Here is a 15,607-nt window from a genome sequence, read left to right on the forward strand (position 1 = left end):
CTCTTGTGGAGCCCAGCTGACCCTAGTGGGTGGGTTACAACAGGAGCTATTCGCTGACGTCTCTGCTGCTGACCTTATCCTCACCAGAAGTGACGGGAGCAGGGGTGGGAAAGGAAGATATACACGTGAGTCTGTGCACCTGTCCCTCCTTCCCGGTCCCCAGCCTTTGCTGAATCCAGCCCATTCCTTTTCTCCCTTGTCACCTTTGGTCAGTTAACATGGAGAGAAGATCAAACTATGGGATCTTCAGAGGGGGATACCAAAATCATTTTTCCACTGTTCTGCCTGTAGAACTGTTGGTAAGCCCTGGGCCAGGAGAAGGTCTTGGAGCGGACATGGCTTAGAATAAAGCCTAGAGATGACCTGCAAGATACCTTTCCCCACCTCCCACCACCTCAGGGGGCAGATGCATTGGTGAAAGTCAGTCGTCAACCCCAACCCCACATATTCAGACGTGTCTGCACAGTATGAGCAGCATCTACAATTGACAAGTAATAGCTTCAGCATCTGTTTTGGGAGATCTTTAAGAAGGACTTGGATAATTTCTTTCTTTCTTTCTTTCTTTTTTAAATGGCTCTCTCTGGGCCAAGTTGCTTATACACCTACGGGCATGTCTCCAGTGGCTTAGCTATTAAAGTCTTTAAGTGACAGCTTAATATATTTCTAAGGTGGAGGGAGCCAAGGACAATTCTCGAGGAGCCGTGTTGATGTTGGATCGGCTCGCTCAGGCGGTGTGCCAGCAGTTTTGCATGAGGCAGGAACTGGAGGTGAAAGCAGGAAGGGCTGAGTACGCAGCAGAGGGTGGAGCTGGAGGACAGGAAAGCCAAGAGGGATGTGGAAGAGGGTGGAGGGAGATGCCCGGCTGAACCTGGCAATGCACTTGGACGAACCATCCTTTCATGCTCCTCTGGCATTGTGCTGAGGGGTGAGAAACAGAACCCTCTGGAGCCGGTCCACTGGCAGACACACAGTCAGCAGTGAACATGCTCTCAGATCTCTTTGTTCTAGTCCTTTCTAAATTCCTGCAAATGGCTCTTTGGCAGCCAAGGGGCCTGTATTCCTGCAGAGCATAGTGGACCCCGGCCCACCTTCTTAGCAATCTCACGGAAGGGGCTTGGCCCCTCTGGGTCTCAGTTTCCTTATCTATTAAGTGAAAAGAGCTCCATGTCTCCTTCCAGGCCTACCATTCCAGGACTCCAGAGTGAAATGCTTAGTGACTGGTGATCTCTGTTATGTAAGCAGATTTTGTGTCTGTTGGGCTAGAATGAAGACAAGGTCATCAGTCATGGTTCTAGGTTACTAAGACTGAGCAGCTAGCTTTTGTTCAGCCGAATGAAAATTAGTTGTTCTTCAGATGGGCCAGTCATCTGAAGAAGAAAAGTGTGTCCTTCATTCATGTAAAGACTCCTTTTCAGCAGTCACACATCCACTGAAATATACAACCACCACCAACAATAACAATGTTGAAGTCTGTTTGAGCTTATGTGCTCAGCCCTTTTGTGTGTGTGTGTGTGTGTGTGTGTACATCAGCTCATTTAATGATCACAGACCCCTTGGGAGGGAGATGCTTTTACTGTCTCTCCCATTTTCAGATGAGGACACAGACTCAGACGTTAATCAGCTTGCCCAAGAGTACACAGCTAGTAAGTGGTAGAGCTGGAATTTGAACCCAGGTCTGGTTACAAGAATACTAACAACTTAGTAAACAAGGGAAGAACACATCCACAATAGTGGTTGATTCCACCAAGAGAAATGGCATTTGGCCTTCTAGGCTTTTTGTTACCAGGGAATGTTGTCTAGTTCCTGATTCTCAGGGAACTCTGCATGCTAGGAAGCCTCTTTACCAGTCAAAAAATAAATTGTGACTCAAGAGCAGCCAGTGGGAGCATTCGACTCAGCACAGATGGGAAGAGGTAGGGAACTGTTTCTATGCCCTGCCACGAACTGTGGATGTGACTTGTGACCGGTCCCTCTGTCTGCCTGGAATTGGGGAGATGATCACAGAGCCTACTCCAGTTTTGGGATTTTATGTTCTGTCTCCTGAAGACTTTCTCCCTGACTTTCCAGCTGCTAAGGATTCCCTGCAGCCCCCTCCCTTTGGGGGCAGGGCAGTGGAGTCAGCTTGCGGGCCATTTGAAACCATTGCTCATTTTGTAAATAGGTTCCTTGCAGCTCTAAGAGTCTATGAAATGGCTTCAAAATGCCTAAGTGTGATTATGGCTCCTGAAGCCAAATGTTAGAAAAACCCCCACTGTTGCAGATTTAAAAAGTAAATTATGCAATAAAAGCTTTGCAACATGCTGTTGATATGACCCAGTGTTTAATCACCGCTGTACAGCTCAGCAAGGAGAGCTTTGCCCCCATTCCCCTCCCTCCCCTCGACTTTCGGAGTCCACGACATGGGTTAATCAACCAAGTGGTGATCCTCCTCCTGACTGTCACAGTCCCAAAGGGGAGAAAATATCCACCCTTTCATCTCTACCCACCGCATTCTTTCGCTAAGCCTGTAATTGGATCTAAATGGAAAATAAACCCTTTGCAGGCCAAGGAAGTTGGCACTGGAGGGTGACAAGGAGGAGACTGTGTTCCACCTCTAATCCGGATAATCACACTCTCCAATGCAAAGGAAAATAAAAACAAGGCTTCCTCCGAGTTGTGGCCTGGGCTGTGCTGAGGAGGGGGGTTCCGTGTATCCTGTCTCCCTTCCCACATGAACTGTCTACCAGCTTGTAGTAAAACCACCCCGAATCATCTGACTTTCTAGTGGACAGTGAGACGCCGCCCCTTTAGCTCTGAACTCTTTTACCTCGGCCGAATTTGGGGAGGCAGTTCAGACACACAAATATCTCAGTGCTACCACAAGTCAGAAAACAACAATACACAAACTGAAGTGTCCGCGAACGCTGTGGTCTCAGCTGGTTCACTCTTAGTTGATTGAGTCCTGCTGTGCAGGGCATGTTGCGTCAGAACATAGATGAGCAAGAAAGGTTTGTCCTCAAGGACTTTACAAAGATGGGTAGGCAAGAGCAGTGCGTGCCTGACACTCCACTAGGTAGAAATGAATAGGGATCTTACCAATGTCTAACATGCTGTGAGACTTCCAAAGGAGAACAGATGACTGTATTCTGCAAATAGTCTGGCAAATGCAAGGGGCAGGTACATTCCTGAGAGATGTCCTGATGAAGTCTGCCCTGGTGTACACAGTCAGAAGCCTCTGATGGACTCAGTGTGTGGGAGTCTGGGGCAGGTCAGCCGTGCAGTGGTGCAGCTGTAAATCAGATGCGTGACTCCTGTACCTCTAAGTGGCTGGCTTGCATTTTGATTCTGCTGTAGTTTTTTTTTCTTCCCCCCTTTCATTCTACCTCTCCAGCCTCCCCCCACCCCCTTCCAGTAATGGCAAATATCTAGAGAGGACTCTGTCCTGCGAGACCAAGTTCTCTTTGGGAGATGACCCTATAGGGTACCATCGCTGTTACTGCTGCTGTGAGGGAGATGCGACCTATCAACCCCTCGTGAGAAACAAGGGAATTGAGCCTCAGAAAAGTGACTTGGTCATTGAGATGAAGCTAAAAAATGGCAGGGCTGGGGTTTCGATGCCTCAGGCTTTCCTCAGGCTCTGCTGCGTGCTGGAACCAACACTCTGTGCCCCGGGCCTCGGTTTCTCCACTGGTCTAGGCTGTCTCTAGGCTTCCCTGCACCTCTCAGGTCCTCTAAGTCTCTGGCCCATGCCCCCTCCCAACTGTAAGCAGGTAAGTAACCGGCGGGCGTTGGTGCTAAGGCCCCTCCGGCAGTAATTCACCCGTGACCTTCTGGGCTCCCCGCCAGCCCTTCTTGAGAGGGAAACGTGCAGACCCTGGGGACAGAAATTAGTTCCCGTGTGCTTGAATTACTGCCACTGCCGACATCACCAACTGCAGAAACTGGTTTCTTTGTGTGTTTGTGTGTGTGTGTCTAAAAAACACAAAACGCTAGGATGACAGCAAAAAAGGGAGATTTCTTGTGAGTAAATATTAAACCCGCTGCCCCAAACCTTCACCTCAATCACAGGAGGGGAAAGGTAGGGTTTTTTTTTCCCCCCTACAGACCAGAAAATTACCAGTTAAGAAAAAGTGTTACCTTATTTACGTTTTAATTAGCATCACCAAACAATTAAGATCCTTTGCAAAAACTTTACACAACGGCCTTGAAGAGTAACATTTGGGGTGCGTGCCGTTAGCTCAAACATGTATTCCCAACGTTTCTATTTTCCGTGAAGTCTTGGAATTTAATGAATTTCCTGCGGCTTCCTTCTAGGTAAGGCGCCTCAAACAACACAGGAGAGGGAAACGGGAACAGGAGGAATCTGGGTAAGTAGAGACAGATCTCAGCTCACCTTCTGAACTCCTGGGTTGAGGTCCTTCACCACCTTTGCCATCCTCCTCCGGGGCGGACAGGCAGCGCCTGGCTTCTCAGGCAGAGGCGCGAGGGCGGGCAGCGGGGACAGCGGTGGCTGAATGGCCAGGATCGCGGGCCCGGGGCGAGCTCTGCGCGCAGCCCCGCGCGGCGGGGCCCTTTAATTGGAGGGCAGGACTCCCTCTAAAACCTCGCCAGCCAATCGCCGCGGGCGCTCGCACGTGGCCAGCCAATCCCAGCGCGCGGCTCCCCCCCTCCCGTCGGGTGGCCGGGCAGCGGGGCTGCGGCGGAGTGAGCGCCGCCCTGACGTCAGTGCGGCCGCGGGCCCTGCCCGCCCGGGCGGCGCACATCTGTCCCTGCGCGGCAGGAATCCGTCCCCACGCCCTTCTCCTTTAAAGGACAACGGACAGAGGGTGGGGCGGGCCGCCGGGCCCTGCAATCCATTCAGGTCAAAAGGGAGAGTGATCAAACAGGAAGGCTCGGGTATTTTTAGTGAGCTGGGTCCAAAAATAAATGCTGAGCTGCGTTCCCCTGCGCATCCTTTCTGCCTTGTCGTTGCGGGTGCGAGGGGAGGGGGTGGGCAGGTGGTATGCAGCAGCTTTGAGTCAGCTGGCTAGCTTTTCCCAAACCTGGGCGAGTTTTCCAATCACCGGAGACGTGGTGAGATTCCAGGGAGTTGTGATGGTTTTTAAACGTAACGTTTGTAAAGTATTAATCTGCCTTTCGTGACTTGCTTTCGTGTAAATCCTCGCCCTTCAGGGAGGAAGAGAACACTGTTCTGATTTTATAAATGCCATCATGTGCATCTTCCTTCCTGTAGTCATGTTTTCTCATCGTAATCTCTTGATTATCTCAGGTAATATTATTACCAGGATAACGATGGTTGTCACTCCCATTTGATAGATGAGGGAGCAGGGTCAGAGAGGGTCACTGGTCCAAAGCTGAACCCTTCAGCAAGGCTTTAGCCTGAGAGAAGGAGCTTCAGGACTCACCTGGGGAGAAGGGACACAGGACAGCAAGCCATAAGCTAGGAAATTCATATATTTTTTTAGATTAATTGGGTCCTGCAGGTCTGGACAAGCAAGATACCATCGGTGGATTTCTCACATCCTTGGGAGGAAGTCTTTTGCAGCACCTAACATCACGAGTCCTAAAAGACAAAATCGGCCAGGTTTCACTGTACAATGCTGTCTGCCTATAAATCCACATCTCTTAAGCCAGTTCCACGGACCTGGGTTCCCAGAGCCATTTTCCCAGCCTGGACAGAGGATTAAACACAGCCCCTTTTCACAGACAGGAGAATGCCCTTTTTGTCCTCAGGTTTTAGTCCTATAATCCACATTGGCAGTGCCCTCAGCCGGAAACCAGGGCTCCGGTGGGTTAATATAATTGCAAGGAGAATGCAGGGTGGTTTCAGAGGACATGGTGTGGGGCTGATGTGAGGGGGCAGGGGAGCTGCAGGTCACATTCTGGGGCTTTTTCTCTTATTGGAGACACTTTCCTTCTTAACGCCTCTTTATCATCTCCAGCGATCCCAAATCTTGACCCATGATCCCAAGTTGTGATTCCTTTTTCACGTTCCTGGAAAGGGCTTTCTATTTGTGACTCTTCAAAGACAAGGGAATGATCTTTTTCTTCTTTCATGGATTTCCACTATAATCAGTGTTTGTCTCGCTTGCCCACGCCTGTAGCCCCGACACCTGAGCACATGATTGATGCTCAGAATACATTTGTGGGATGAATGGAGGTTGAATTCTGGCTTTTAATCAGCAGTGAGCTGGCAAGGTGGGCCTGGGAGAGATGGCTCCATGCCACCCCTGGTCTGGTTTGTCCAAACTTCCTAGGTGGGCTGCATGATTAAACCAGGGTGTCCATAAACCCCGGCCAGCGGAAGCCTGGCCTGGGAGAGGTTTCCACGTGAATAGCCCTTTCAGTAGCAAATCCTAGAAACAATGGTGTTGACCTGGGATGTCCTGCCAGAAGCCTTTATACTTCAGAGCTATGGGAACAGAAGCCAGGAGGATAACAATGGCAAGCTTTATCCCTTGCAAGCTAGGCAGAAGCCTGCCCAGTGAAGTCATTTCCCACTCTCTTCCCAGCCACCCTCCTTGCCCCATCTTGAGCAATTATTGTTCCGTGGAATAATTTGATTTTTATGAACTTTAACACCGTTTAGCTCTGAACAAGACCCTCTTCCTTTCTTATTTTCACCCTTGGCTCCAGTTTCAATGAAGGAGGCAGGTATTGTGGTTGTTTCTCAGAATGTGAGAATCAGAAGCTACTGCTTGGATGGTCTCGTCTCTCCTTTCTGGAAAAGAACCTGTCTTGGGCAGAAAGCTGCTCCTGGCTTCCTGTAGAGCTCGCTCTGTCCTCAGCTGAGGATGTTGGTTCTGACTCTTTAAATCCTACTCTCAAGCCAAATGTTCCAGGCGACCTACAGTCACAGTTTTGACTGGACACTTGGGTAGACTCATAATCGGGACTGTTCTGGCAAATGGAGGAAATAGGGTCCATTACAGCTCAGCCTCACTCCATCTCTGGGGTTCTTTTGCTTCTCTTTGGAGGAAAATGGGGCATCTTTTCCAGGTTGGAACAGTAGAGAGATATGATTTCCCCAAGGTTCATTGCTTGGTGGTGCTGGGGTTTATTAGAAGCTTCATTCATCCATCAAGTAGTTTTGGGGGCACCTGCCTTAAGCCAGGCCCTGTTTTAGGTGCTGGAGACATCCAGGTAAAGAAAAGAATCCTTTCCCTTCAAGAATGTCTTGGTCTGATAAAAATCACTGGGGCTCTTTGATTGACAAAATTCTTATCTTACTTGAACTTCAAGACAACCATGGTATAATTCTTTTTTTTTTAAAGAGAACTTTATTTTATTTATTATTTTTTTGGCTGTTAGGTCTTTGTTGCTGCACATGGGCTTTCTCTAGTTGTGACGAGCGGGGGCTACTCTTCATTGTGGTGTGCGGGCTTCTCACTGCAGTGGCTTGTTGCACAGCATGGGCTCTAGGTGTGCAGGCTTCAGTAGTTGTGGCACGTGGGCTCAGTAGTTGTGGTGTGTGGGCTTAGTTGCTCCGTGGCATGTGGGATCTTCTTCCTGGACCAGGGCTTGAACCTGTGTCCCCTGCATTGACAGGTGGATTCTTAACCACTGTGCCACCAGGGAAGTCCTGTACCATGGTATAAGTCTAATTATTCCATAATAATTCTAATCATATCTCTGGGAGAAAATGGAGATTTGGGACAGTCAGGGGCTCCATCCAAGGTCATACTCCAGCAAGGGGCAGAGCTGAAATTCAAACTCAGGGCTTTTAGCTCCAGACGGGGTCCTTTCAGTTATCCCACTGCCTCCCATAGGGACTGTCAAGGGCTGATTACAGGACAAGAGTCAGCACTCGGAGCAAGGTGGTGGTGTTGTCATCCCTGTCATTGGATTTGTCCCAACTGGGAGCTTTGACTCTGCATTTCATGCTCTTTTCACGGCTCAATGCTTTTAACAAGCATTGAGCTGAGAACTATAAAGGGTGAGGCCCTGAGCTGAAGGTATGACATAGATTGAATGAGACCAGAAAGATTCTGCCCTCACACAGTTTCTATTCCAGTGGGGGGAGACAGGCATGGAACAGGCGAACAACTCATTAGATGAGGGGACTAAGAATGGCAACGAGGGCCTTGGAGGAGATAGATGGAGGAGTGAGTCACTGGATGTGTGGTCCCTTGAGATCAGGTGGTCCAGGAAGGCCTGACTGAGGAGGTGATGTGTGAGATGAAACCTAAAGAGAGAGTTTGAGTCAACATGGTGATAAGTAGGGTTGTCATGAAAAGAACATTCCAGAAGGATGGGATCATGAGTGCAAAGACCCCAAGGTGAGCATGAGCTTGATGTGTCTGAGGGATCGGAGGGTAATTATGGTTGGAGAGTAACGAGGGACGAAATTTGTGAGGAGACCTGGTGGGGACTGGATCACTTTGGATCCTGATGTGGAGTTTAAATGTTTTTCTGAGGACAGCAGGAAATCTAGATCAGTGTTTCCCCACTGAGCTATAATGTGAGCCACATATGTGATTAAAAATTTCTAATAGCCACATTAAAAAAATTCTTTTAAAAGGTAAACTCTATATTTTATTTAACCCCATATATCTGAAATGGTGTCATATCCACCTGTGAATGATAGAAAACATTATTGAGATGTTTTATATTCTTTTTTTCATGCTACATCTTTGAAACCTGGTGTGTGTTTTATACTGACAGGGCATCTCATCTAAGGTCAGCCATGCTTAATAGCCATGCGTGGCCAGTAGCTACCATACTGGACAGGGTGTTATAGAGCTTTCAGCAGGGGAGTGATGGTATCTGATTTGCCAGTTAACTCACAGCAAGGACACCCAGGAGGTTCTAATGGAAACTCACATGGTAACTAACAACCCCCCATATCAGAGCCTGAGGCAGAGGGGCTGGGAGCCTGTAACTGAGTGTCTGGTCTCCTCTGTGTGTTTCAGGCACTGAGCTGGCAGGGAAAAGTGATTTCCTCAAAGTCACCAAACTAGAAAGAGGCCAAGCAAAACCTGGAACCCAGATCTTTTAGTTTCATGCCAATTTAGAAAATCCCCAATCATCATGGCTCACAGAGAGGATGTTTTTGCTGTTACAATGTAGCAAGCATGGCTTGGTTGTTTTAATACACACAGATTGAGTGATGGCTTTTATTTGGTTATGATTTTTCTCAACATATCGTATACATTAAAAACACCCAATATTTAAGAGTAGGTAGGTATAAATAATCCCTGAGCCACAGAATATATTTTAATGTGTTTAATTCATATAAATATACCATGAACCACATCACATATTTTAATTTGTATCAGCTTGGACCATCATTTGTACCATATATATGTGAGTTGTTCACAACTTGAATTTTTTGGTTTCTTTCCTGCCATTCTTACAGTAACTTTAATTTTAGAATAACTATCTGATTTTCTCCAGATTTTTGGATGGACTCCTAGATCAAGAAAGGCTTTGCCTGTACGGCGAAACATCTGGATGAAAACAAAACATGATTCTTGGACCCAACTCTTCTCCTGCCTTAGAGCCTGTCTTTGACAGGGATGGTGAAAGACCCAGGAAGATCTGTTCATTGTGAAGGAGCACTGGGTCAGGAGTCCAGAGTCCCACGTTTGATTCTAGCTCTATTAAAAGCGGCGTGGTTGCCATCATCCACAAGGCCACTTGCAATTCAGATTTATCATTATTTACTGGGAGCAAGTGATCAGTTTGCTGTGAACATCAGACACCTATCCCACCTGATGGTGCGATGGAGCCATTTCCTTCTTTGCCGGGTTGACAAGCGAGTGGGAAAAGCACAAGATTTAGACCCAGAAAATCTCTGTGTGTGTTTCAGCTTCATCATGGGTGCGAGCTCAGTGATTTGGGCAGTGTGTTTAAGAATCTCTGAGTCCCTGAAAAAATGAGGATAAGGATCTTTATTCCTCTTGCCTTACAAAGCATATCCACACCTTCATGTATAAGTGTCTGTAGTGGGCAGAATTCTAAGATGCCACCCAGTGGCCTAGGCCCTTGAGTAATCCCCTTCCCGTGAGTGTGGATAGTACTTGTAACTTGCAGCCTTTTTTTTCCCACCATCTGTTATTTTATTTATTATTTATTTTTTATTAATTTTTATTGGAGTATGGTTGCTTTACAGTGTTGCGTTAGCCTCCACTGCACAACAAAGTGAATCAGCCATACGCATACAGATATATCTGCTCCCTTCTGGACTTTCCTCCCATTTAGGTTACCTGAGTGCATTAGGTAGACTTCCCTGTGCTATACTTGTACCTTGCTTCTAACCAACAGTACGTGGCAAAAGTGGTGGGATTCCACTCCCGTGGTTATGTTGAGTCTCATGGCCAAAGTGAAGGGGTTTTGCAGATGTAATTAAGGTCCCTAATAGGTAGAGTATCCTGGGTGGGCCTGACCTAACCAGGTGAGCTGTTCACAGGAGGAGCCAGAAGTCAGAGACCGAGTAAATCGCTACCTCTGCCCTGCTGGCCTTAAAGAAGTTAGCTGCCATGAGTTCCACATCTGTAAGAAAAAGAAAGTGAATTCTGCCAGCAACCGCGCAGCAGGATGATAAATGAGTATCTTTCTAAGTTGCTAAGTTCGTGGTAATTTATCACACAGTGTATTGAAAACCAACATACTATCATCCTCCTCATTCTTGGATCTGGTTAAAAGATTTACTTCTCTGCTACTTCTGGGGGAGATGTTTGGTACCCCTTTTTAAAAGAAATACATCTGCTCCCCCCAATTCTTAATGCTTCCTGGGGCAATAAGTTACACGACTTGAGCGTGTCCTTTTTAAAGCAGCATTTACTCTTACCAAGGAGAACTTTCTAGTTACGGTGCTGGAGGACTGAACCATACCCACATTTAATTTCCATAGGTGTAGTGTTTACTGCTGCCTGCGGCCTACCCATCTTCGGCGTGTACGCGTGTGTGCGCGTGCGCCTGTGATCGTGCACGTGCGCATGTGTGCTCAGGTGCGCCTGTGTGCGCACGCGCGCAAGTGTCCCGGTGGCTGGAAGGGAGTGCGCGGGTGCCGGGTATTTTCTCTGTGTCGTCAGCATCTCACGTGGTTAGGCCGTAAGACCACGGCAGGTGGCAGGTGTCGTTCATCCTATTTGCAGATGAGAAAATGGAGCTCTGCTGTTACGTGGGCTGCTCAAGCCTCAGAGCTAGTTGGGATCCAAACCCAACAGGGATCACTCGGGAGATGCTTGGCTTCGGAGGAAGGGCTCAGCCTGGACGACGGCGGAGCAACGGGACTCCCGGCCGTTGGAGGTCATTCTGGATGTTCCCTGTGACCCCTCCAGCCGTGGGCCTGGGAGGCTGACCCGCGCTCTCCCATGCACACAGCTCAGCCGGTGCAGAAGGCTGCGGTGCGAGGTTAGAGGTGGGTGTCTTTAATATCCCCGCTTCTTCCCTGTTGGCCTGGGTTTTGGAGGCGGTCGTGGTCCTCCACCTGCGGTCACAGCCCCTGTCAGCCTGGGGACAGCTCTCTCCCTCGGCCCCTTCAGGCCAGGCGGGGTCCCTGCCTCCTGCGGTCGCAGGCCCAGCGGTGCTTCCTCCTCCCGAGTGGGCTCATGGAACGGTGCTGTTTTCCCTTTTGTCGATTGTCCCTTCATTAAACTCCCTTCTGTTACCCCTCCAAGTAACGCCAGCCAGGGCCCTGACCCATCCAGAAGCATAGTAGGCTTTAGAGAGGACCCCAATCCCTAGGTCGCGGAGGTATGGTTGCCCTGTGGTTTCTCACCTTGTCTTTTTGGCTCTTGGCATGTGAGTTAGTTGACACAATCTGAGACTTAGCAGTTCGTTAGAATAGCAAAACCAGGTAGAGGTGCTGGGAAAAGCAAGGCAGAGACTTGGCCGCCTTCCCCTGGGCGGGTCTGCCAGCTGCTCTTGCGTCTCAAGGGGGAGCGTGACAGCAACTTGAGGTCTCTCATTCCCTTGTGCCTCGATCCCTTGGTTTGTGAAAATGGCTGTGAGGAGTGAATGCAGGGTTGTGTGCAGCAGCTGGGCCTGGGCCCCCACAGCCCTTCCAGAGGTGAAGCGTTTCCACGCCAGGCTCCAGCTCACATGGTTCTGCCCTCGAGGGATTGGGGATGAGGCTTGTGCATGAGATGCTGGGGAACCCGAAACAATTGGCTGAGCTGGACCCTCTTCCTGAACTGGAATCACTGTAATTTGCTGACCCGCGTGGAGTTAGCACCCAAGTGGTAGCAAATTATTGCTACTTGTCGTGTTTGGCGTGGCCCCCTGGAGCGAGTTCTCGGTGTGACTCACTAAGGAGAAAGGCTATGGAATGGGATTCAGGGGCAGACCTGCAGCTCTGTGTTCCTAGCCTGAGAATGATTTTGATTTTGCGGGGAGGGGGGTTGTGGGAGGGGTGGACTGGCTTGGAGGGGGCGGGCTGGAGGGTTTACAGGGGCCGATCCAAGGGGGAATTCCCACCTTCAAGGGACGTGCTCAGGGTGACTGGGTCCACGTGCCCTTTCTGAGCTCCCATCAGGGTGACTCTGCCAGACTCTGTCCCCGAGCGATTTCACTGCAACCTCCCAACACCTTCCTGAGGTGGTGGTCTTGCCCCCCTTTTACAGAAGAGCATCCTGAGCCCTGAGGAAGTTATGTGATTTTCCCAAGGTCACATAGCTGGTTGCAGAGCCTGAAATTGGACCCACTTGTATCAAACGCCCAAGATAGTAGGAACAAAAGCTACAAAACAACAACTAAAGCCCCAGCAACCATTTCCTGGGCTGTTACCCATGTCACGCTAAGTTCATCACGTTTAATTCCTACAGTGTAGGGTCAGCATCCCTAGCAGAGACATAAAAAGCATTTCAGTCACCTGCCTCCACAACACACACTTAACATCTGTGGTCTAATTGTAGGTAACCCTCAACAACCTAATTATAGCAACTATTTAGAATAAAATCTATTTTTGAATAACTTTTACACACCAGATAATGGGGGAAATCAGTCCCATCAGGAAATCTCTAATAAGCGAGAGGTTCTGGGGAGCCTTGTAGCACCCCAGTTTCCCAGGAAAACAGAAAGGAGGTAAAAATCAGTACAGTTAATGCTGTCATTAACACCTTTCTCATCAAGTTTTCCATTCTGTTTGCCACATTGGCATTTTAATTTTCCAAAGCTTTGGTGAACCTGTGTTACCTGGTAACATCTCCTCATGGGATGTTGAAATCATTCTGTACTCTGCAAAAAAAAAAAAAAAAATAGTGGTGCTTTTATATGTTACTTTTGAGGGCAGAGTTGACATATGTGGGTTTTGTTCAGATTGAAATGTGTGAGATTCCGTTTATGAACCCACGTTATTGGCAATTTGGAACCAGTTCTTTAGCTTGGACTCAAGGCCAGAATCAGACTGAATTGTGAAGAAGGTGATGTGTGGTTTTATCAGTTTCCTGTTTTTTGTCTTTCCTTAGTGATTACATTGGTCTGTCTGAGCAGCCCATTCTGACCTACTCCCTGTGTCTTATTCTGCACTGCAGATTTATCATTCCTTTTCTGCCCATCACATCCTACCTGTCTTAAGTACCGTACTTTCAGGGCTCTGCCCAGTCTCCCCGTCCCCGGGTTCATCATGTACTTTGGAGAAAAGAGGGATGGTTTTGAAATCAGGCAAATCTGAGTTTGAACCAACTGTTAGCGATGTGGCATGGGCAAATGAGCTTCTCTCTTAGATTGTTCCAGCTGTAAGATGGAAACGGTGAGCCCTACTTCAGGAGGGTGGTACGCAGCTTTAGTAAGAGAATATACCCAATCCGTTGCAAGCAATACAGGAATACCCATAATTTCCTTCCTCTCCCAAGATTCCTGTCCCTTTTAATGTCCACCCACTTCTTCCTTGTTTATTGCAAACAGGTTCAGAATACCAGTTCCTCATTATTGCTTCCTCTATCCTGCGGGAGATGAAACTGTTGCTTTGGGCTGGTTCTGCGAAGACTGTTCTGCGTGCCTGTGGCAGATGCTGGTTGGGTGCCGGCAGGGGTAACTATCAGATGGTTGGTGAGCATCTTCCCAAAGCAAAAGGAGGGACTGGGAGTTGGACGGGACCTCCAGGGTATCCCATCCCCGCCTCTGTGGCACCCACCAGGATGTTTCCTGCCATCTGCTTGGATGCTTTCCGTGTCCAAGAGCTCATTCTCTGACCAGACGGTTCCTGCAGTTGTGGACGGCACTCATTGTTACGAGGTGCTTCGTTACTTTGGGCTGACCTCTGCCTTCCGGACTGTCACTTATCTGTTCCCAGCCTTTTGAATCTATATGTAGGGCTTTCTTTTGCTCACATGATGATGGTTGATCTACTAGAAAACTGTGGTCATGTGTTCACCATCTTCTCCCCCTTCTCCACTCCAGGTTTTAGGCACCACTTTATCCTGCCTAAGTTACATCCTACCCTCTGTTCCACTTCGTTGGTGGTCACCCTTCCCTCCTATCTCAGCGGGCTGTGGTGCAGCCTCTAGAGGGGTAGGAGCATCAGCTTTGATATTAGACAGGTTCAGTTCAAATCCCTGCTTGGGCACCTACTGGGAGCCTCAGTTTACCTACCTGTAAAATGGAAACAGTAATACCAGTCGTGTAGTACTGCTATGCAGGTTAAATGTGCTGATGTTAGAAAGTGTGCAGTCTAGTGCCTGGCATGGAGAAGGTGTTTGATACCTGGTGGCTGTATAATTATTATTTTATTATTATGTAGTTATTGTTGGCTCAATTTCAGGTAGGTAGTCTTCATGCTTGGTTCTCTTAGAAAATCTTCCCAGGGACCCTTAAGATTTTGCTCAGCCTGGATGTGGGAGTCCTTTCCTCCATCACAACAGGAAAATGACCTTAAATAAGTGTTTCAGTTATTTCATTACAATCACAGATTCTCAGGAAGATAGGATAGTCAGAATACCATCTGATGGTCATTTTAAGTCTGTTTGAGGCAGGTTATCATTTACAGATAGTCTGCATCTTGTCTGGCTAACTGCGTACGTCCTAAGAGGCCCTCTGGGAATGCAGCACAGTGTCCCGATGTCCGTGGGCAGAATTCCAGAGCTTCTGAAAGATGAGTGTGTCCTGTGGCTGATGAACAAGGTATGAAGACACCAAATCCCCCTGATGGAGTCCAGCAAGGCCTTGCCCCTGACCAGCCTTTCTGGGAAGACTGCATGAGTTCACCCAGAAGAAAGGAGTGGGAGATTTCAGGGAAGATTCTTTGTTTTCAGAAATTAGGCAGTGAAAGATCTGGGGCTTTCTGTTGATTCTTCCAGTTGTTCTCACAGCCCAAGACACATGGTTTGGCCATGATGTCATCCGACATGGATAGACATGCCGAGGCCAGAAGCTGTCAGGCAGATCCTGGGTTATGATGGAGGGTGGGAGGGATGTGCAATGTGAGGGCTACATGAGTGTGGAGTGAGTAATGTTTTCCAATAGGGTAGTATCACCTGGCCCATCACTGATAGTGGGGGAGACAGAATTGAACTCCTTGAAATACTCAAAACCAACTATTCTGTATCCCCCCAAAGGATCTACTTTTCCAAGTTAAAATGCTGTATTTAGTAGTCTTATCTTTTGTCATGCTGGGAAGTATTTTCAGATCATCCAGCTGAATGTAGATGATGAGTTTCAATCATTCATCTGTTAGTTCATTCAT

At 48.3% G+C, this 15,607-nt stretch overlaps 1 protein-coding gene across 2 annotated transcripts in view; it reads right to left on the bottom strand.

Moving 5' to 3' along the window:
* The window catches only part of LMCD1 (LIM and cysteine rich domains 1), a 57,689-nt gene extending 53,170 nt beyond the window's left edge, over positions 1–4,519 (bottom strand). The window contains exon 1 of one of the 2 annotated variants that reach the window (XM_057705704.1): positions 4,373–4,519. In XM_057705704.1, coding sequence (XP_057561687.1) covers positions 4,373–4,414 — 42 coding nt within the window. In that variant the 5' untranslated portion in view covers positions 4,415–4,519. The remainder of the gene's footprint in view (positions 1–4,372) is intronic. The other variant, XM_057705705.1, reaches the window with a different exon arrangement.
* Between the last annotated feature and the right edge of the window lie 11,088 nt (positions 4,520–15,607).

The sequence above is a fragment of the Hippopotamus amphibius genome, chromosome 13 (genome assembly GCF_030028045.1).
Source record: "Hippopotamus amphibius kiboko isolate mHipAmp2 chromosome 13, mHipAmp2.hap2, whole genome shotgun sequence".
NCBI lineage: Eukaryota > Metazoa > Chordata > Mammalia > Artiodactyla > Hippopotamidae > Hippopotamus > Hippopotamus amphibius.